This window comes from Serinus canaria, chromosome 28 (assembly GCF_022539315.1).
Source record: "Serinus canaria isolate serCan28SL12 chromosome 28, serCan2020, whole genome shotgun sequence".
NCBI classification, from domain to species: domain Eukaryota; kingdom Metazoa; phylum Chordata; class Aves; order Passeriformes; family Fringillidae; genus Serinus; species Serinus canaria.
The window spans coordinates 3794-23774 of NC_066341.1; the positions used below are offsets into that span (position 1 = coordinate 3794).

A 19981-nucleotide genomic window follows, 5' to 3' on the forward strand; every position below is an offset into this window, starting at 1 on the left:
TACTCACTACTTGCAAGACTCTTACATAAATTAAAAAAAAAAAAAAATAAGCCTGAACAAAAAATACCATCTCAAGTACCTTCAATGCCTACCTCAACAGGATAAAAAAGGGACAGACCCCAACATTTAGCGGTTTCCTCGTTATTTAATTGTTGTCATTCCCTCCCCTAACGCCGCTCCGACCGCGACATGCGACCCCGCGTCACCGGCGCCGCGCGCCGTCTCCACAGCGACGGGGCCGTAAAGCGCGGCCGCGCGGGTGTCGCGGCTGTTCGGCGGGCAGTGCGGCGCGGCCCAGCGGGCCGGGAACCGGCGGCCATGGAGATGCCGCTGCCGCCCGACGGTGAGGGGCGATCGGGGGCTTCGGGGGGGACGGGGGCGACCGCGGGAATGGGGGGGAGAGCGGGGGATGACGGCGCTGCTTCCCCACAGACCAGGAGCTGCGGAATGTCATCGACAAGCTGGCGCAGTTTGTGGCGCGGAACGGGCCCGAGTTCGAGAAGATGACGATGGAGAAGCAGAAGGAGAACCCCAAATTCTCCTTCCTCTTCGGGGGAGACTTCTACGGCTACTACAAGTACAAGCTGGCCCTGGAGCAGCAGCAGCGTGAGTGGGGCCTGCGGCTCGGGCAGGGCCGGCTCGGGGCTCCCTCCCTCGCCGGCCGCGGGGTGTCGGGGTCGGCCGGCGGAGACACTTTTGTCTCTTCTGGTCTCGTCCTGCTCCGCCGGGACCGGTTTGCAGCCTCTTCATGCGCTCGGGGTTCCCGGTAGTTGGCTCAGCGCTGCCCGCGGCTCCTCACGGCCCCCGTTGTGGGTTTAGGGACGGGCAGCGTGGTGAGACGGAGCTCGGCACCTGGAGAGCCGGAACTCACTCGGCTTGTCCTGGAGTTGTCCCTCTGGAAGTGCACAGGGAGTTGCTGACTCTCCTCTTTGGCACCATCCACCTGTGATTTTGCGCTAACCGTAGAATCATAAAATACTGAATTGAAAGGGACCCATCAGGATCATCGAGTCCAACTTCTGGCCCTGCACAGGACACCCCAAGAATCCCACCAAGTGTCAGAGCATTGTCCAAGCAGCTCTGGAGACCCCTCTCACCCCCTCAGAGTGAGGGTCTATTTGGAACTGGTGCCATTTTCACCCCGTGGGCTGGTGGTAGCAGGTTTCTCTGGGAGGTTTACTTTCAAAGTTTACTTTGTCTGATAGTGTTGTGCAAGCAAAGCCAAGATATCGAGGCTTCCGCACAGCTCCAGCCCCTGCCACAGCCATCGCTCCCACCCGCTGCACCCATCCCAACCCCTCAGGGCACCCCGTCTGTGGAGGAGCTCATCCAGCAGAGTCAATGGAACCTGCAGCAGCAGGAGCAGCATCTCCTCGCTATGAGACAGGTTGGTTTGAGATGAGCACTCATCTGGTGTATCCTGGCCTGTCAGTGGCTGTAGGAATTAGGAGTGAAGGGGGAAAGGATGGTTTGCTGCTAAGCAGAGCTGGAGGTGAGGAGAAGGGATGTTGCTTTCCTTACTTTTGTTGTGTGGCAAATGCCATTGTTCCCCTAGAATGGATGTATCTGATTTGTAGGTTGGGTTATGATTGCATGTGGGTTATATTATTATGGGATGAGTGATCTATTATTAAAACCTTCTATTTGCTCTTTGAAAAATCTCGTTAGTTTTGGAGTGGAATAAATTGTGCCTGCTTTAACCTTGGTTTGATGCTGCAGATTGCTGGGAACTGCAAGATGTTCCAGTTTGTAGTATTCCAACTTAGATTGGAGGGGAACTGTGTGCTATCAACTAGCTGATTTTTGCAGGAGATGTTCAACTGTTAGAGCTGCTGAAAACCAAACTGAAGAGTTCCTCGTGCCTTGGTTATGTTCCTTACGTTTAAGAGCTTCTTGCAGTTATTTTTTATTACGTGATAGATTTTAGAAGTAGAAGTAAACTGGACTGCTCCAGAAAAATATGAAGAGTCTTTTTGTTTCTGAACCAAAGAATTGAAACATTTTCATGAAGTCACGGTGCTTGTAAAAGATTTTGGTCCTTGAGATTGCCACTTAGGTCCAAGAGGTTAAAGATACAGCAGCTTCATTCTTTAAAGGAATATTGGCTATAATGTAGTTCTTTCTCTTTTTTTTTTCCTTTTTTTTTTGGTTTTTTTTTTGTTTTGTTTTGTTTTTTTTAATCAGGAACAAGTCACATCAGCAGTAGCCCTTGCAATCGAGCAGCAAATGCAGAAAGTTTTGGAGGAAACCCAGTTAGATATGAATGAATTTGACAACTTGTTGCAGCCAATAATTGACACTTGCACAAAAGATGCAATTTCTGTAAGTGATCTGAATCTGCACAGGGATTTGGTGGCACTGTGGGTTCATTTGAATTTTGAGATTCTCTGTACGTTAACAATGGCTTTATATATATGTTGTGTGGCAGGTAAGATGAAAGCTGTTACCTGAAAACTCCCCTTCCTGCAGTTTTTTCAGAACTATAGAAAGCCAGTATCATGGGAACACATTAGACTGAGTAAAAATACTTTAAAATTTGCTTTCCTAAGGCTGGCAAGAACTGGATGTTTAGTAATGCCAAGTCTCCTGCGCACTGTGAGTTGATGGCCGGGCACCTGCGGAACCGGATAACTGCGGAAGGAGCTCACTTTGAGCTGCGCCTGCACCTCATCTACTTAATCAATGATGTTTTGCATCACTGGTAAGGATGCAGTTCTCGGTTTCAGTGTGCTGTTTTGGTTAATTGGATGACATTTCCCTCCTAGATACAGTGTTCGTTAGACTAGTCACTTCATACTTTAACGTATTGTTTTTAGCAGCTGTCCTTATATGTCCATAGATTTGATCTAGTGCTTTAGTAATCAAATTTAGGTAAAACCATTCTTCCTACTTCGTGTATTTTTCCTCTAGACAAGATTTTACAATAAAGTCATTAGGGACAGAACTCTCTGTTTCATGATTCCACTACTTTTAGTATAGCAGAAGTTGAGATTAATCGACTATTCCAGTGCACTTAGCGTTATAGTGGAAAAGATAACTCTTCCCATTCCTTTCTTGAAGCCAGAGGAAGCAAGCACGAGATCTTCTGGCTGCTTTACAGAAGGTGGTTGTGCCTATTTATTGTACCAGTTTTCTAGCAGTGGAGGAGGATAAGCAACAGAAAATTGCCAGAGTGAGTATCTGGTTTTGGTTTAACTGTGACTTTTGCTTTGTTGGTGCTATGGTGCTATGTAAATTCACAAAGAGGCAGGTGCAAGAACGTGACTGAGATTTTTCTAGTCTGATTGTCTTCATAAGGTCTATTGTAGGAGGTGCTTTAGTACACATTTAAAATACAACTTCAAAGTCCTTGGGCTTTATTTAAGAGCTATCACAATGATGAATGCATCTGAATCTTTAGTCATTCCAGGTCCTATGAAAAGGTAAAGACACAAAAATGCTGTGGCTCAGTTTTTCTTTGTTCATAATTTCTAAAATCCTTTCGCTCTTATTCCTGCAGCTTCTTCAGCTATGGGAGAAAAATGGGTACTTTGATGAGTCCATTATTCAGCAGTTACAAAGCCCAGCTCTTGGACTTGGCCAGTACCAGGTTAGCCACAAAAATGTCAGTTTTCTTATTTATGCAAATATTTTGAAAATTATTTTCCTTTTCAAACTATAATGTTAATTTTTGTCTCCCCTCCCCGCCCTTGAAGTTGCTTACAAGGGATTACAAAAAATAATGTAAAATATAACCTTGTTATTTCAAACATTCAATAATCCAACTGATTATAATGGTCCTGGATACAGGATACAGACTGATTCGGTCCTGTACATATTTGACAGTGTCCTGTATAGCAGGGAGTGTTTGGTTAAAAGGAAACAAGCAAACATGGCTTTAAATTGGATACATTGAATATAAAAATTGTAGTGGCAGCAAGAACTTTTCCTTTTCATTATTAATAATCAATGCTGTTGATTTGAGCTGTATTGGAAAGGCAGTACTAAAGATGGTGGTTTTCAGGCTGCGGAGAATATTTTGGAAGTTTCCACAAAGGTTCGTAATGACACTGGGTGGTTCTGCCACCACTATCCTGCATCCTCAGGCATTTTTTGGGAGAGAGGATGAAAGGCAATACAGGGACTTTGGAACAAGTGGATAAGGTAGGTATTATAGGTTCAGTGTTCACTTGTTCTTCTTCATTTCTTTTATCAGGCAAATTTGATCACTGAGTATGCAACGGTTGTCCAGCCTGTGCAAGTGGCTTTCCAACAGCAGATTCAGAACCTGAAAACTCAACATGAGGAGTTTGTGAACAGTTTAACACAGCAGCAGCAGCAGCAGCAGATCCAAATACCCCCACTAGAGAATGAGGTGAAATCAACACCCCCACCTCAAGCCCCCACAGCAGCCCCAGCCTCAGCACCACCATCTGTTCCGGTCACACAAGCAGGTACTGAGCTGACCTGAGACCTGTGCAAAAATCACTGGGTGACAATGTTATGACTTTTGTGTTTTTCTCCTTCTTTTTTAATAATGAGGCACAATGCATTGCTGGTTTGGTTCAGGCAAAAGCTTGAATCCATTCAGAACCTTGCGGCAGGTCTGGCTGGATGCTTGAGTATAAAAAGAACCAAAGAGATGAGTGTTAAATGGATCAGAAATCCTGTCTCCCAGTAATTAGATTTCTGCAGAAGGAATTAATCTGGAGCCTGGTGTGCTGATTAATTATTTATTAACTGCAAGTGACTTTGATGCTGACAGTAGTCTCTGAATTGTTACAGATGATGGTAAATCTCAGCTGCCTCTGGCTGGTTCTACAGAGTATGACACAACCGGGTCTGGAGTGCAGGATCCTGCCTCAGGTGGACCACGTGGGCCTGGATCTCATGATCAGATTCCCCCAAATAAACCACCCTGGTTTGACCAACCTCACCCTGTTGCGCCGTGGGGTCAGCAACAGGTAAGAAACAGTTCTAAAAACCGGTGTGGAGGTTTAGAATTGCTGTCTTGGTTGTGGAGGTTGGGAATGACCACCTTGGTTGTGGAAGTGCAGAGAAAAGCTAGAAAGTTAGAAGCTGTGAAAGTTAGAAATCCAGATTTCAGGATTTGTCAAGCTTTGTCATTCTGAGTGCAGTTAAAGGCAAAATGTTAATCCTATTTCAGTAGCCATCATGCTACTCCTATGAACAAGAGCTGTTTGGTTCAGTAACAGTTTGGTCTTTGCTCATCTTTTTTCTGAAGTTGCAGTCATTCAGACTCGTATTTGAAATGTTCTTTCAGCTGTGCATGGACAGTATTTCCTTAAGAAGGTATATTGTTGTGCTCTTCATTCTTGTAACCTAATGACCAGGCTTCTGTACTTCGCATCCAGGGACCACCTCACTGTCCTCCCTGGAATAACAACCACGAAGGAATGTGGAACGAACAGAGAGATCAAGGCTGGAACAATCAGCGAGAGACACCTTGGAACAACCAGCCTGATCCTTCATGGAACAACCAGTTTGAAGCACCGTGGAACAACCAGCATGAACAGCCTCCATGGGGTGGGGGTCAGAGGGAACCTCCATTTCGAATGCAGCGGCCACCTCACTTCAGAGGCCCATTTCCTCCACATCAGCAACATCCCCAATTCAACCAGCCCCCGCATCCGCATAATTTCAACCGCTTTCCACCTCGCTTCATGCAGGATGATTTTCCACCTCGCCATCCCTTTGAAAGGCCTCCTTATCCTCATCGTTTTGATTACCCCCAGGGGGATTTTCCTCAAGGTAAAGTGTGTACCAGGCCAGGTTTTCTTATGTTGTAATGCTGATTGCCATTACAAAATAATGTAGTGATTTGGGATGACAGTTTATCCTTGGTTATGATTTTCCTAAGAAATGCTTAGTTTGGGGGTTTGGGAAGCTACTGCTAAGAACTCAGTAGGAAACAGATACAGAGTTGGATGCTTCCTTCCTTTTTGAGTCTTCCCTAACAAATAAGAAATTATAGTCCAAATTCAAGTCAGCATCTCTACAGGCACCTCTTTTGCAACTACTTTGCTTTAAAAGTAGTAAGTTCAAAGGTGAAAAGCTGCATTTCCTTGTAAATTTAATCACCTGCACATCAGCCCATAGGTGAGGGCTGATGAGAGCTGTGACCTGTGTAGATGGAGGAAGTTAAGAGTTCCGGGCGTACGCTCATTTGTTCTTTCTTTTTATTTTGACTGCCAGGCTCTCTAGTTTTCTGCATTTAATGTTGTGTGGCTTGGTAGTGTGTGGTGAAACAATCCTTACCTCCGGTTCTTCCTCCCTCATTTGGTTTGTTCTCTTGTTGGAACATGGGAATGGGTGGGAGTGTAACCTGGTGCGGCTTGCCTGGCCAGAGGCAGTCAAGTTTCCATTTTACCTGCAGGAGTTACTGTTACTTGGAGTGATCCTTGTCAGTGTGAAGGCCTAAGATCATCCTGGTTCTGTGTGACAAGTCAATTAGGAAATAGATCATGTTTCTGTGTAGGAGTTGCTACGTTAATCCTAAAAGTTTCTCAATTTTCCAAGTCCAAAAATGGTTGAAACCCAATGGATTTGAGCACAGTATATCCCAAAGGAAGCAGTGGCTTGGGGCTGAACTATCCTGTTGTCTAGAGAGTGGTTGCTGTGGCCAGGGAGGTAAGTGCACTGCAGGGTGTTCCTGAGTGTCGACCTGTAGCCAGCTTCTGGTCCTTCAGTTCTGGTGCTTTGCTGGACCTGCTGAGGTTGGGTTTTAGGATAAATGCAGTAATTGAAGCACATCTCTGATTGCCTTCTTTCTTTGATAGCTAAATAAAACATTTTAATCCTCCCACTCTGCAGAAATTGGACCTCCTCATCATCATCCTGGTCACAGATTGCCTCATCCTGGTATCAGCGAGCATCCTCCTTGGGGAGGGCCACAGCATCCTGATTTTGGACCTCCCCCACATGGATTTAACGGGCAGCCCCCTCACATGCGGCGCCAAGGGCCCCCTCACATGAACCATGATGATCCCAGCCTGGTGCCAAATGTTCCGTACTTCGATCTTCCTGCTGGTCTGATGGCTCCACTTGTCAAAGTAAGTGCTTGCTATGGGACTGATTCAAACCAAGACTGGTGGGATTAAAAGATCCAAAACTTGTTGTTGTTATTAGGGACAGTTCAACATCAATGTGTATGATTTCAAATCCTTCCATCCCACAACCAGTTGTCTAGGGTATAAGAGCAGGAGTAGTTTGGGGGACTAGGTAGTGGAAATGGTGAGAATTTTCATGTTTTGTGGGCTAGAGGAAGCTGGTTGAACTCAGAGTGTGAAAGAGTAATTTATACTTGAAAGTCTGACCCCTCTTTGTAGGAAATGGAAATCCGCAGTGATTTCCAGATGGGCAGAGAAACCTCACATCTGATCTGATGGGGGCCACTGTGCTAGTTCTTCATAATCAGAATTCTCTTGAAGATGTTTTACAATATCAACGTTATGTGTATGAAGAAGGATAGAGAACAGGAAACGCACCTGTATCGGCATCTTCAGGGATATTTAGATTTATGTATTCTGCATTTGAGATGAACAAATAAGCCTCTTCCATCTCTTTGTGTTATTCTCGTACACCGCTTTGTGCCAGGCTTCCATCCAGACACATTAGCACAAAGGTGGATGAGATCTGCATTTCATCTACCTGGTGACCCACTTAATACTTCAACATGTGCAATGCAGGCTTTTCTCAGAGAAGTCACAGTAGTGATAGCACGAGGAAGCGTTGGTTCGTCTGCAGAATCCTTATTTCTTGATCATTTTTTATTCCGTATTGAAATTTGAGATTTTGACACAGCTAAATCTGTATTTAACTCTTGAGGTAGCTACCCCATGACACATGCCACAAATGTAATTTGTTTTGTTTCCGGCAGCTTGAAGATCATGAGTATAAACCTTTAGATCCTAAAGATATACGTCTTCCACCTCCAATGCCCCCCAGTGAGAGACTTCTGGCTGCAGTTGAGGCATTTTATAGTCCACCATCTCATGACAGGCCTAGAAACAGGTAAGAGTCGGTTTAGCCAATAAAATGGTACGGAAAACACTCTAGGAAGGTGCCTCAAATCACAAAGTGCCTCCCTCTCTTTTGCCTGTGTCTTGGTTCTCCTAATGCTCTTTGTTGTATTGCAGCTGCACTTGCTGTCTGATCTTATACTGAGATTTGTGAGACAGTTTTTCCCAGACCCTTTTTTCTGTACAAAATCCTGTGAAAATCCTTAAGGTCACAACTGAAGTGGAATTTACACCTGTGGGTTCTGTGTGGTTGATTTGTTGCAGTGAAGGGTGGGAGCAAAATGGACTGTACGAGTTCTTCAGAGCTAAAATGAGAGCAAGGCGGAGGAAAGGTCAAGAAAAGAGAAATAGGTGAGAGTTCCTGTGTGCCACTGTCTGCTCTGCGCTGTTTGTCTGGAAGGTGCTTGGGCTAAATGCAGAGGGAAAGACTGTTCAGCAATGTGCTGATGGAATAATGAGTTTCAGTGTGCTGGAATTTCTGTCTAATCTGCAGAAAATGGACCCGGCACAGGTTGCCCAGAGCAGCTGTGGGTGCCCCATCTCTGGAAGTGCCCCAAGGCCGGGTAAAACAGGGCTTGGAGCAACCTGGTTTTGAGGAGGGTGTCCCTGCCCAATGGCAGGGGTTGGAACTGGATGACCTTTAAGGTCTGTTCCAACCCAAACCTCTTTGTGATTCTGTGGAAGAGTTTTTCACACTCAAGCTTTCGCTTTCACTGCAGAAGTAATGCTTGTGTGTAATTTGAATTTGATCAGGAGTAGATTTGTGTTTCTGGTGCTTCTCCATGGAATCTCACTGGAGTTTCTCTGCTCATTTGTGCAGTGGGCCCTCTCGGTCTCGCAGTCGGTCTAAAAGCCGAGGTCGTTCATCTTCTCGGTCTCACTCACGATCTTCCAAATCATCTGGCTCCTACTCGAGATCACGCTCTCGCTCTTGCTCTCGATCGCGATCCTATTCTCGCTCACAGTCCAGGTAGGGCACAGGGGGCTGAACCTTGGGAACTGGGGAAGTGGGAAAACCCCGACCCTGGAGGCTGATAGAGGGATCCACGGGGGTTGCTCTGGTAACTTGTGTGCTCTCCCTTTCAGAAGCCGGAGCAGGTCCCGCTCCTCACACAGCCGATCGCGGTCTCGGTCACGGTCTCGTTCCAAATCGTACTCCCCAGGGAGGCGGCGCCGGTCGCGCTCTCGCAGCCCCACTCCTCCGTAAGCTCTGCTTTGGTCCTGTCTCCTTTTACCTGGGCTGTTTGAACAGAGCACCTGCAGGGGCACTGCCTCGTAACCAGGGGATAATTAGCATTTCATCAAAGAGCAGAAAAGATGATGGAGAGCAGATCTAGAAACAATTTATCTGCTATGTGGGCTTGTAGAGAGAATATTACTCTATTGTGGTGGCTTTTTATTTTAACAAAACTGCATGTGGAAGTGAAAGCTGCGAAACTCTGAAGTCTATGTATGCCTTCCTTGGGAGCAGGAGTAATTCTCTGTGTGCTCCATTGGGAAGGGCACAGTGTTTGATTTCCCTTGTGCTGAGAAGCAGGTGATGTATTTCTGGCACCTCAATAACTGCATAATATGATGGCTGTAGTAAAGAATAGCTTAGTAGAGTGGATAGAATTGTGTTGGATGTTAATGCTTAACAGAATAGAAACAGAATAGAACTGACCATGTTTTGTGTCAGAATAGTATCACTGGTTCTAAATTTGTTGTTCGTATTTTCTTAGTTCTTCTGCTGGTTTGGGCTCCAGTTCTGGGCCTTCTATACCGGAATCGAGACTTGGAGAAGAAAATAAAGGCCATCAAATGCTAGTGAAAATGGGTAAGATGCTGTTCTAGAGTCTTAGACAAGCAAGGAAACAAAATTAGACACCAAAGTCTTAGATGTAATTAATTAATGCATGTTTGTAAGGAATTATTCCTTGGCATTCCAAGGTCAGCATAAGAATATTCAGAGATGCAAGTATATGGAGCAATGATAGTTGTCTTTCTGAGAAAGATACAGAAGACAAGGATGTGAGTTTGGCATCAGATAGAACTGACCCTACCTGAAGTATTTAGTCTCCCTGCAGTGCAGGTCAGCAGGGTTGACTGGTCAGATTGGACTTGCACTGCCTTTCTTCTTACCCTCCTAACAGTTTTTAGAGATACTGCTGCTGTCAGCTCCTAGAATCTCTGTATATTAATGCTTGTGAAATAAATGGAACAGTTCATGTGTTGTTTCAGGTTGTCTGTTCCCATCCTGCTTTATCAAATTGATGCTGTCTTTGGTTGTTTCCAAAACAACCGTGTTTGTCTTCACAATTGTAGTCATAAAACAGACAGTGAAAGGATTGCAATGTTGTGTGCTTGCTGCAGGATGGAGTGGATCTGGTGGATTGGGAGCCAAGGAGCAAGGAATTCAAGATCCAATTAAAGGAGGCGATATCCGAGACAAATGGGATCAGTACAAAGGAGTGGGAGTTGCATTGGACGACCCTTACGAAAACTACAGAAGAAATAAAAGTTACTCGTTTATCGCACGCATGAAGGCCAGGGATGAATGTAAGTGAAAGTTTCTCAGCAATTTAGAAACCTCTATGGACTTGAAAGTGATTTTTGTAAGCCCAAATCAAAATAGCAGTAGCTCCTAATTTTTTCTAATGTAACTGATACAGTAAAACAACAGGTAAGTGGATGTGTACTCTGATTAACCCAGCAAGTTTTCCTTTTTAGGCACTGTGTTGCGTTTTAATTTCTGAAATGTTAATTAATAAACGTGTTCTGTGTAAGTCACTTCCTGCCTGCAATATTGAGCACCTGCATCTTTGAATGTTGCCCCACAAAACCTTGGAGCGGTCTCAAAGTTAGCGGAGGGGGAGCTGTGCCACACGAGGGGCAACTGCCACAGCAGGGGGGTCGTTGTGGTTGGATCCAAGTTATGCCACGCTTACTGTTTACCCCTGCCCTTGTCAGAGTTTCCTGCCATTAGTATCACATTCTGCCAAAGCCAGAATTTGTAATAAATTCCCTGTAGTGCAGGAAGGGTTCAGAAAAAGACAATTACCCAAATGATGGATTTTTGCAGAGAGTCTGTGATACATTGAACATTGGCACTTGCCAACAGCTAAAAGAAAAAAGCTGGCATGCTCAATGAAATGTCACTTCTGCCTCTAGATTGGTGCAATTAAATGGGTTCAAATAAAGCCCATAAGGAAAAATTCCGTATTAATGGAACCCTCATTCCACCAAACACTTCAGACAGCTTAGGTAACTGCAGAATGTGTAAGAACTCTTCTCCCTATTGTTTCAGTGAAGCGTGAAACACAAGACCCTTCACCACCCGAGTAGGACTCTCTGAAGAAAGATGTCTTGCATCTTCTGCAAAACATTAGGCTTTTAGAAATTCTGTTTAAAGTCTGGACAAAGTGACAAATTAATTACTTTTAAAACTATGGTGAAAAATTGAAAGCTATGACATGTACTTCAATACTTGTCAATTAGTGCTTAAAAAAGGCCAGTTGTTACTATGACATGTCTAGCAAGTTTAAAAATTCCCATTTATCTTGCAAAACCTTCTAATTAGTTCCCCATTTTATAGTAGATTTAAATCCCACGCAAGCTGTTCCTGGTGCATGACTGTGCCTCATTAATTCCTGTGGAAAACAGGCACTATTTGATGTGGTTTTATGTTCTCTAGTTCCATAATGTATGTTTATTTCTCTCAAAAGGTTAATTCTGTTTGAAGTGGAGGGGTGCTGCCTTGGGATCAAGTCAGACTGATGCTGAGCAGTGTATCCTAATGTCTAAATGGGGAATGAAGCATCTAGTTCCAGTGCAGGTGACCTCTGAGCACTGTGCAAGCTTTTAGAACCTTCCACTCACCTCCAGGCCCGGCCCAGCAGCTGCTGCAGCCGCCACTCGGGGCAGGACACAAGGGTCAGTTCTCTGGTAGCTTTCCCAGCACGCTGAGGGATGGGCGATGCTTTGTAATGGAACACAATCTTTGAGCTTTTTATATTTTTGTATATACCCTTTAATAAAAGCTAATTAGTTCAATAGAAGAGAATCCATTTTCTCTGCTCTACATGTTTCTATGAATGAGATGTTCTTGGAAACTTGCTGTAATCCAAATGAAAAAAGAAACCTTTTGTAACTGTTTCCAGAGACCACCAGCTAGAGCTGTTAGGCCCTTACACTGCACTTCCACTCCCCAGGTCTGTGTGGCGGTTCCCTTTTCCAGTTGTTTGTTTGTAGAGCAAAAACCCTCTTAAAACCATTCAGTTAATATGGTGGAATATCAGTTTGTTCTAGATCTACTGTAGTTGTGGAACTGTACCTTTCAGTGAATCAGCATACAACACCTGTATGTTACCAACTTGTGAATGTTGTCGTTTTGCCTTCCAATAAACAATTTTTTTAAAATAAAAATGCAGCTGAGATTTCCTGAAGCTTGACTATAAGCCTTCCTTGTTTTGAATTTATCTTAATAAACACACCCAAGCGTGTGTTTGGGTTTGTTGTAATCTGACAAGGCTGATTATACAGAAATGCTGTTTGGATAATGGCACTGAAGTCAGGATATAGTAATTTTCTGCTGTGGTTGTATTTCTCAGGGGCTGTAGTATAGACTTTCACTTCTACCATCACCATCATAGATGAGATCACAGATCTCACAATTCACTGGATAAATGTATGCACTGTGATGACTTATCACAGTCCCATTAGACAGAAGTGTTATCTTGATCTCTTTTGCTGACACAGGTTGGCTGAAGGTTCCTGTGTATCCCTGTATTGTGTACACAAGTAAAACATTCAGGTATAGAAAAGTAAAATATATATAATTAGCAGCTTTTACTAACTAATTTATACTAACGTAGCAGTTTGTATGAATTCTTTCAATACAGTTTATAACCTTTCATCTGTGCAACTTGGAAGGTTTCTTGTTTCAGCCTTAAAGAATATAAATGTCACTTGAAGTTCAATAACTGTCCAAACAGTTAATTTCTCCTGGGCTCTCTCTGAACTTCTTCAAGCGCTTGCTGAATTGTTAGAGGTGGGGATTTGTGATTCTTGATGTACTGCAAAAAAAAAAAAAAAAAAGAAGTTAATAAGCTAATGTCTTAATTATGTAGATTATTATTTATTAAATACTAGAAAGCAACTAATCTTCATGAAAAGATACCTGCTTGTTTCTGTACTAGCAACAGAAAGTGACCCTTCTCTTGCATCATGTGAATGACCCCTGCTCATTTGAGGACAGCTAAATGCTACAGCAGAAACCTTAATCTTTAAAAACTATGGCCTCCAGCAGGACTTCAGTCTATTTTTTTTCCTTTTAAACTTTTTAATTATTTGTATGCAGAGAAACTAGGTTTGCTGTAAATACCACAAGCATTTGGAAAGGAATACATACTCGGACTCTGGTTTGTTATAAATACCTCTTTAGCCTCTTCCAGAGTATGATAATGGAACTTCTCATGCTCTAATGACTCCACCAGGGCTGTGTGAAGGTGGTGAACGTTCTTGACAAACTGCTGGGTTAGCATCAGGTGCTGCTTGCACATGGCGTGTAAGACAAGAACCGAGGGACTGTACGCAGTCAGGGCTGCGAGAAAGGGACAGGGTGCACTGCGGTGAGGCACAGCTGGCAGCAAGGGCTGAGCAAACCAAGCTGGGCTCAGGTGCAGAAAACAGTGAAAAAGAAGAATAAATGTGCTTTTGATACCTTCTACTGCATCCGTGCTGATCACGTGACTGGCAATTGGCACTGGATCAATGTAGGTGGTTCCGACAGGTGGGCCGAGCACTGCGGCGGGATTTGCTGTGCATAGGATAGCATCAGAATTACTGGGTGGGGAGAGGAGAAAGGTTTAGTGCTACTGCTTGGTTCTTCTGCAGTTTCTTGGGACAGCAGCTGCCCTAAAACCACAGTACAGCCTAACAGGAGAATTCTGTCAGCCAAAAATATGTTTACATAGTTATACAATTTCCACAGTTCCTTTACTCTTAGGCTCGCTACACCATTGCAGAAGGCACCTTTTCTAATCCTAGACAGAGTAAAAATAAAGACTTTTGTACTCAATGCTTCTGTTCTCAAGCATGCTCAAGTTTCTCCTTTCTCCTTGAGTGTGGCAAGGAATGGTGGCTCTTAGCACCTTTTCCTTTTAGTAAAGAGATGTAGGCAGGGAGCTGCCTCTCAGGATGTGAAAGCTCGTATCTGATCCTGTCGTGGGGCTATAATGCTTTCCCAAGAGAGAAGTACAATGCAAAAGAATTCTATGAATGAGCAATCACTTTAGTAACACTACTAATACCAACACTAATAATGCAATTATTTAAATAGTAAAGGTACCAGAATATTAAATTTCATTTGAGAGTACTACTTGTGCTATTGTAAGCTCTGTCGCTAACACTTGCTCATCCAGCCTCAGGTTCTATGGGGAGTATTTTTAAACAAAAAAACATTCCTTCTTATGATTTCAATCCCAGTCTTTTCTGTAGACAACAAGTAAGAGCCTTGGGCTTTAGAAAATTTTTTATTCAGCACCAGTAAGGGGAAGCTGTCACTGAAGTAAAGAAGTGTTACTGTTTAGTAAGAAACTATATAAAGTCCTCAAAAGGTTCAGTGGTATATAGTGCTCATTTATCTCAGACTGCTCCTTTTTATTCACTGTTCCAATACAGGTGGACTTGACTGGTTATTTAGTTCTGACTGGCTAATTAAGAAGATGCCCTTTCATAAACAATCTTTGAGAATAACAAGAAAACAGACAATAGGAAAAACACCACCTGTAGGTTGTTTTTAATAATTGGTTATCATTCTTTATTTCCAGCTCCCTAAAGTCTCCCAGGCTAATTCTGGGAAAACTTATCTAGCTTTCTCGCTCTCTGACCAGGCTGTCACATCTACAAAGAAGTCTCTCAAGGCTGACTGGGCTGGCATATATGAAAGTGTAAAACTTGCCTGAGTAGGGCAGTAAGTGCTGAACTCACCCTTTGCCCAGCAGTAGGAGAAGGGAGGCTCTGCTGTCTGCACTGCAGTTTCTGTGACGGCCACTTGGTGCCCCCGCCTGTGCTGCTCTGGGGTGACCAACGGGGATGACCCTGAAGATGGGTGTGCTCCAGAACACCTGCAGCTCTCAGAATGTCCCTCTACAGATTCCCTGTCTGTTGCAGACAGAGACCTTTCAAAGTCTTCAGAATATTCTGAATTAAGAGTACTCTCATTCTGATTAAGATAATCCTGTTTGTGTAGAGGGAAATCTGAGGAAACTCCACTTAAATGTTCAGAGATTTCAGCTTCAGAGACACATTTTTCAACTTCCTCTTCAGAAAAATCACTCACAGTTATTGCACTGGTCATTTTTAGAGCAGCCTGGTCCTCTTCCACCAGCAATGCATCTTTTTTCACATATTTGTTTGATTCTTGAGTAAACTGAATGTCTTTTCCCTGTAAAAGTATTTCTTTTAGAACCTCCACACTCCACCAAAGGCAGACTGGGAATATGTGCTAGTGGGGAATTTCTACTTACTTTCTGCTGTAATTCTGCTGCCTTACTGGTAGTATCTGGTGCCAAATCATCAAGGCTCATGATATTTAGTCCAAAGTCTGGAAACAAATGACACCTACGTATGAGAATTTGCATGAAAATTACAGTACACCTTTCCTGTAAGTGAGAAAAGTGGGGGGGGGGGGGGGAGAATCAGAGCTACCTTCCTAGTTCAGTACTAAAAAGTAATAGCAATCAGTCACTGATTCTTTAACTTCACAGAAACTCCTAAAATTTCCTCCTTTGATCAGCTGACATTCCTGAAGTTCAAGAGATTTTTGCTGCCCCTCATTTCCAGCTGTTCTCACTCTGAACCATTGTGCCACTGATACATGTTAATGTTAACAGGATAAATGTTCTAATTGTTTTGACATCATAATGTCACCCAAGGCAGCATCATTAATATGAACCCATTAAGTCAAAAGCTAAGAAAAATACAAACCTATTACACTGGAAAAAAATTAACAGATCAAGATAATTATTTTGATCAGGCCTTGGTTTGTGTAAAATTTCACCAGTGAATCCTTTCAAAGTGACTATTTGCCCATGTTTATTAAGATAATTTATCAGAAGGTTATCAGAACAATTGATACTGAGTCTACTGAGAAATTATTTTAGAAAACTTACATTTCAAACTGCTGCTAGATGGATCTTCTGCATCAGCTCCTTCAGAAAATAATTCATCTAAAGACTTTATTTCACTTCTGTCACTTTCAAGGGATTCTTGGATTTGCTTGGTGTAGCCTGCTTTAGGCAGAGTGCGCTTTACAGTGTTGTCTTTCGTGGAAGATGACAGCAGTCGAGAGCTTGTGGTATGTCCTGACAGGTTTCTGCTGGTGGGTGAAGGTGCTGGTGAATTAACTCTACTAAACACACTTTCCTCTGAGTCTTTGTTGTGAGAAGATGCTTTAGATAACTCTGCCGATGAAACTTCCTTACGAGGTGAAGGACCCTTTCCTGATGGAACTGGAGTCTTACTCTTTTTGAAGAACACGAAAAAGAGATGCATTTGTTACTTCACTGTTACGTGTAGATTGCTAAAGGGAGAACAAATCATTGTGCGTAAAATAGAGTAATTTTAAAATGTTAAGATGTGAACCTGAATCCTATCATGAGCAAGACACAAATGCAAATTTAAAATTTAGTTGCTAGTGTTATCTACATAAAAAACAACCAACCAATTTAAGCAATTATGAAAGCATTAATAAAAATACATAATCCAGCAAAGTTTGTATTTACCTTTCTACCTTACTGAACATCACTTACCAGAACCTTCTGATTCCCACTTCCACTGGAAAACGCCAAAGAGCTCTGCATCACTTCTCTCATTTCCTCTTCATCACTATCCAGATCAAGCTGTTGTTTAACCGTAATACTCCTTTTAGGGCTTTGCATGCTTTCCTCTTCCCCAGAACAGGCATCCCTGCAGGTCCCATTCTCACTGGTGGTGCCATAATTCTTCCAGTACCTCCTGCCCCTGGCACTACCTTCATGCCCAGAGGCAGATGAGGTGCACTCCTCAGCCAAAGGCTTCACGCCCGAGTCAGTGTTCTGCAATTCCAGGTGCTTTTTTTGACCCATGATTTTGCTTTCTAGTTGCGCCACTTTATTCAGGACTGAGCTTAGCCGCGTGTGGGCGGCGCTGCCCGGAGCGCTCACGGCTGCACGGCTGCTCCGTGCCCGCACGGTGCTTCCCGGCCTCGGGCACCGCTGCATCCCACCAGCGTCTCCATCGCACACCTTCAGGAACCTGCCGTGGTGGGACGGAGTTCTTCCAGCGTTCTCCAGCTCTGTGTCCACCATCGTTAGGTCACCACGGGTGCTGGTCCTGCGGGGTACATGGCTGTGGCCCTGCCAAGAATCACAGAGTTACTGACCTTAGGAAAGACCTGACAACAGCGAGTCCAACTTGTGACTGATCCTGATCCCCACGTTGTTAACCAGACCAAAGCACTAGGTGCTTTAGCCACCTAAAACACCCCTGTCACAGCTGAAGACTGTCCCCTCGTCCTGTCGCTGGTTCCCTGGAGCAGAGCTGGTGACTACCTGGCTGCATCCTCCTGTAGGGAGCTATAGGAAGGAGCTATAGCCCTCCCCACACAAGACGCAAACACCGGCCTTCGCCGAGGCTGCCTAGGTACAGACTGAGACAAGGCGCCGGTGCCTCACCTGCCCTCGGCCCGCGGGTGCCCGAAAGATCGCGGCCATCCGGGACGGGACTAGAGGGGAACGGCGCAGGACGGACGGCACGGGACGGAACAGCGTCGGAGAGAAGGCCGTCGGGTCCGCCCAGCGTGAGGCGACCGGGGCTTCTCTGGCCCGGGCCAGGGCGGGCGGCGCGCGGCCGGCTCCTGGAGTCCGCCACTCCCCAATATCCCGCCCACTCATTGGCTCCGCGCAGCGATTCGGCGCCGCCAGCTAATCACAAGCAGGTTTACAGCGGCCGGCAGCCTGCGCCCCGACTACAAGCCCCAGCATGCATCGGGGTCAATACATGGGAATTTTTACAAATCCGCGGTTTGCTAATTATTGGAGAGAGTTAGGAATTAATCCAGTTGTTCCGCAGGATTTGCGTTAAGACCCCTCACTGAAACAACATATTGCAGGTTATTACCTGCCCTTTGTACTTGCGTGTCATTTCCAAGGTCTTGGTGAAACTTTTGCTCTGCGTGTCATAGTGAAATTTGGCATAAGGTATCTAAAATCATTATATACTTGTAATACCAGTTTTTATTTTGCCAAGTTTTTTGTTTTTCTGGGTTAGTTTTATTGTACTTTCTAGTGATATCATTCTGCTGTAAGCTAGTTCCTAAGATTTGAGTTTAATGTTCTTAAAAACTTTCCATTGCTCTCTCTAAAACCCTGGCTGGCAGATATATACAGCTATATATACTACAATTATATATTTTGATTAACATTCCAGATCAGACTTATGAAATAAAAATAGATTTAAAAATGCATCTGGCAACGCACAAGATTATTTAGATTGTTTACCACTGAGGAAAATTAATGATCAAAGAAGCCCACAGACTGGGATGACTGAATACAAATTTATGATCTGAATGACCAAACTGATGATCTAAATTAGACCTGAGGTAAATTGCTCTCCTTATTCTGTGTTAGTGGATGATTTAATTTCTTTTTAATATTGTTGAACTGTGCACTGGTTTTGATTTCTTAATTTTCCTGTGTCTTTTAAAGGATTTGGATGAACCTGACCCCATGGCGGATCTAGTGCTGAGGATCTGAATTTTGGGATGAAGAATCATAAAAATGCAGAATGGTATTATATTGTAGTCGAGATTCCTCTATACAGTTTATAAATAATTTCCTTCTCCTAGCTAGGGGAACACCATGAGTCCCTTTCTTTGCCTGACTGGATTCCAAATATGTAGTTCATCCTAGGGGAAATGGAAACCAAATTGGAAGGGTAATCCAAGGGCTCTGAAGAAAACAGACTTCCTGGTTTGGTTTTTTTTCTGTTTTCCTTCCAAAGTGAAGGAGGAAGGCACAATTTTTTTTACAATTCCTCGACAACAGATGCTGAGGTTTATGCAAAAGATTTTGGAGATGGAACATGGGGAGAAATGAACGCGAAATTCCCATGGGTGTTTTCATTCTTTATTTCCATATTTTAAAGATTCCTTGTCTAATCTGATCGATAAACTATTGATGCATACAAATGAAATTAGAATCCCATGGTCCTGAAAAGGAAATGAATGTAAAGTAGGCTGAGGAATAGCAGGAGAGAGAAAGGACTGTGGAGGAAAAATACTTTGAGCAATAGCCGAAGAAAAAAAATTTAAAAGCAAAGACGACTCAGGAGGGGTCAGAGCAATGAGGAATGATACTTATATGTTATAGAGAGGAACCCTGTCTGTCAAGTGTCTGCAGGGAAAGGTCCGAGCATGGACCAGGGGGCCCAGCAATGGGACAAGAAGCGGCAGGCAGAAACTGATGACAAGAAGTTCCACCTGAATAGAGAAAAAGCCTTTGCTGTGCAGTGACGGAGCACTGGAACAGACTGCAATCCCTCACTGGAGATATTCCAGAACTGTGTGGACAAAATCCTGTGCCACGTGCTCTGGGATGGCCCTGCCGGAGCAGCGACGTGGGATTCGGCGGCCCACTGTGCTCCATTCAAACCTCGCTCGTTTTGGGGTTACGTGGCTGCCGAGGGAGCTGGGCAGGGTGGTGGTGAAGTCCCCGTCCCTGGAGGTATCTAAGGAGCGACAGGACGTGCTCTGATCTGTTTGACAAGGTGGTGATCTGTCAAAGGTTGGAGTCACTAACCTGAGAAGTCTCTTCCGAATGACTGGATGGCTCCGTGGAGCGCTGCGGACAGCGGTAACTGCCGCCGAGGAGCGCCTGCCGGGCCCCTGGCCGAGGCCGCTGGCCGGCGGGTCTCGAGCACCTCCTCAGCCACCGCCTCCT

At 44.3% G+C, this 19981-nt stretch overlaps 2 protein-coding genes across 4 annotated transcripts; one reads left to right on the forward strand and one right to left on the reverse strand.

The window, feature by feature from the left end:
- The first annotated feature begins 236 nt into the window (after positions 1-236).
- CHERP (calcium homeostasis endoplasmic reticulum protein) lies at positions 237-12451 on the forward strand. Of its 3 annotated transcripts, none has more exons than XM_009099339.4 (18): positions 237-343; positions 433-606; positions 1206-1387; positions 2185-2322; positions 2550-2701; positions 3061-3172; positions 3500-3589; positions 4196-4433; positions 4765-4943; positions 5355-5751; positions 6814-7052; positions 7880-8013; positions 8286-8372; positions 8842-8991; positions 9108-9224; positions 9743-9837; positions 10374-10559; positions 11726-12451. In XM_009099339.4, the coding sequence occupies exons 1-18, from the start codon at positions 319-321 to the stop codon at positions 11728-11730; spliced, it is 2700 nt and encodes an 899-aa protein (XP_009097587.1). In that variant the 5' UTR covers positions 237-318; the 3' UTR covers positions 11731-12451. The 3 variants fall into 3 exon arrangements, with proteins under 3 accessions (XP_009097587.1, XP_030087464.2, XP_050841988.1); XM_030231604.2 differs by lacking the exon at positions 11726-12451 and adding an exon at positions 11308-11719; XM_050986031.1 differs by lacking the exon at positions 11726-12451 and adding an exon at positions 11308-11719 and having other exon boundaries at positions 9111-9224.
- Positions 12452-12829: 378 nt separating this feature from the next.
- Positions 12830-19976, reverse strand: C28H19orf44 (chromosome 28 C19orf44 homolog). The gene is made up of 8 exons (XM_050986032.1): positions 19841-19976; positions 16814-17398; positions 16175-16526; positions 15530-15606; positions 14991-15447; positions 13723-13818; positions 13436-13602; positions 12830-13075 (listed from the first exon to the last, which is right to left on the reverse strand). The coding sequence occupies exons 2-8, from the start codon at positions 17348-17350 to the stop codon at positions 12995-12997; spliced, it is 1767 nt and encodes a 588-aa protein (XP_050841989.1). The 5' UTR covers positions 17351-17398; positions 19841-19976; the 3' UTR covers positions 12830-12994.
- Positions 19977-19981: the final 5 nt, after the last annotated feature.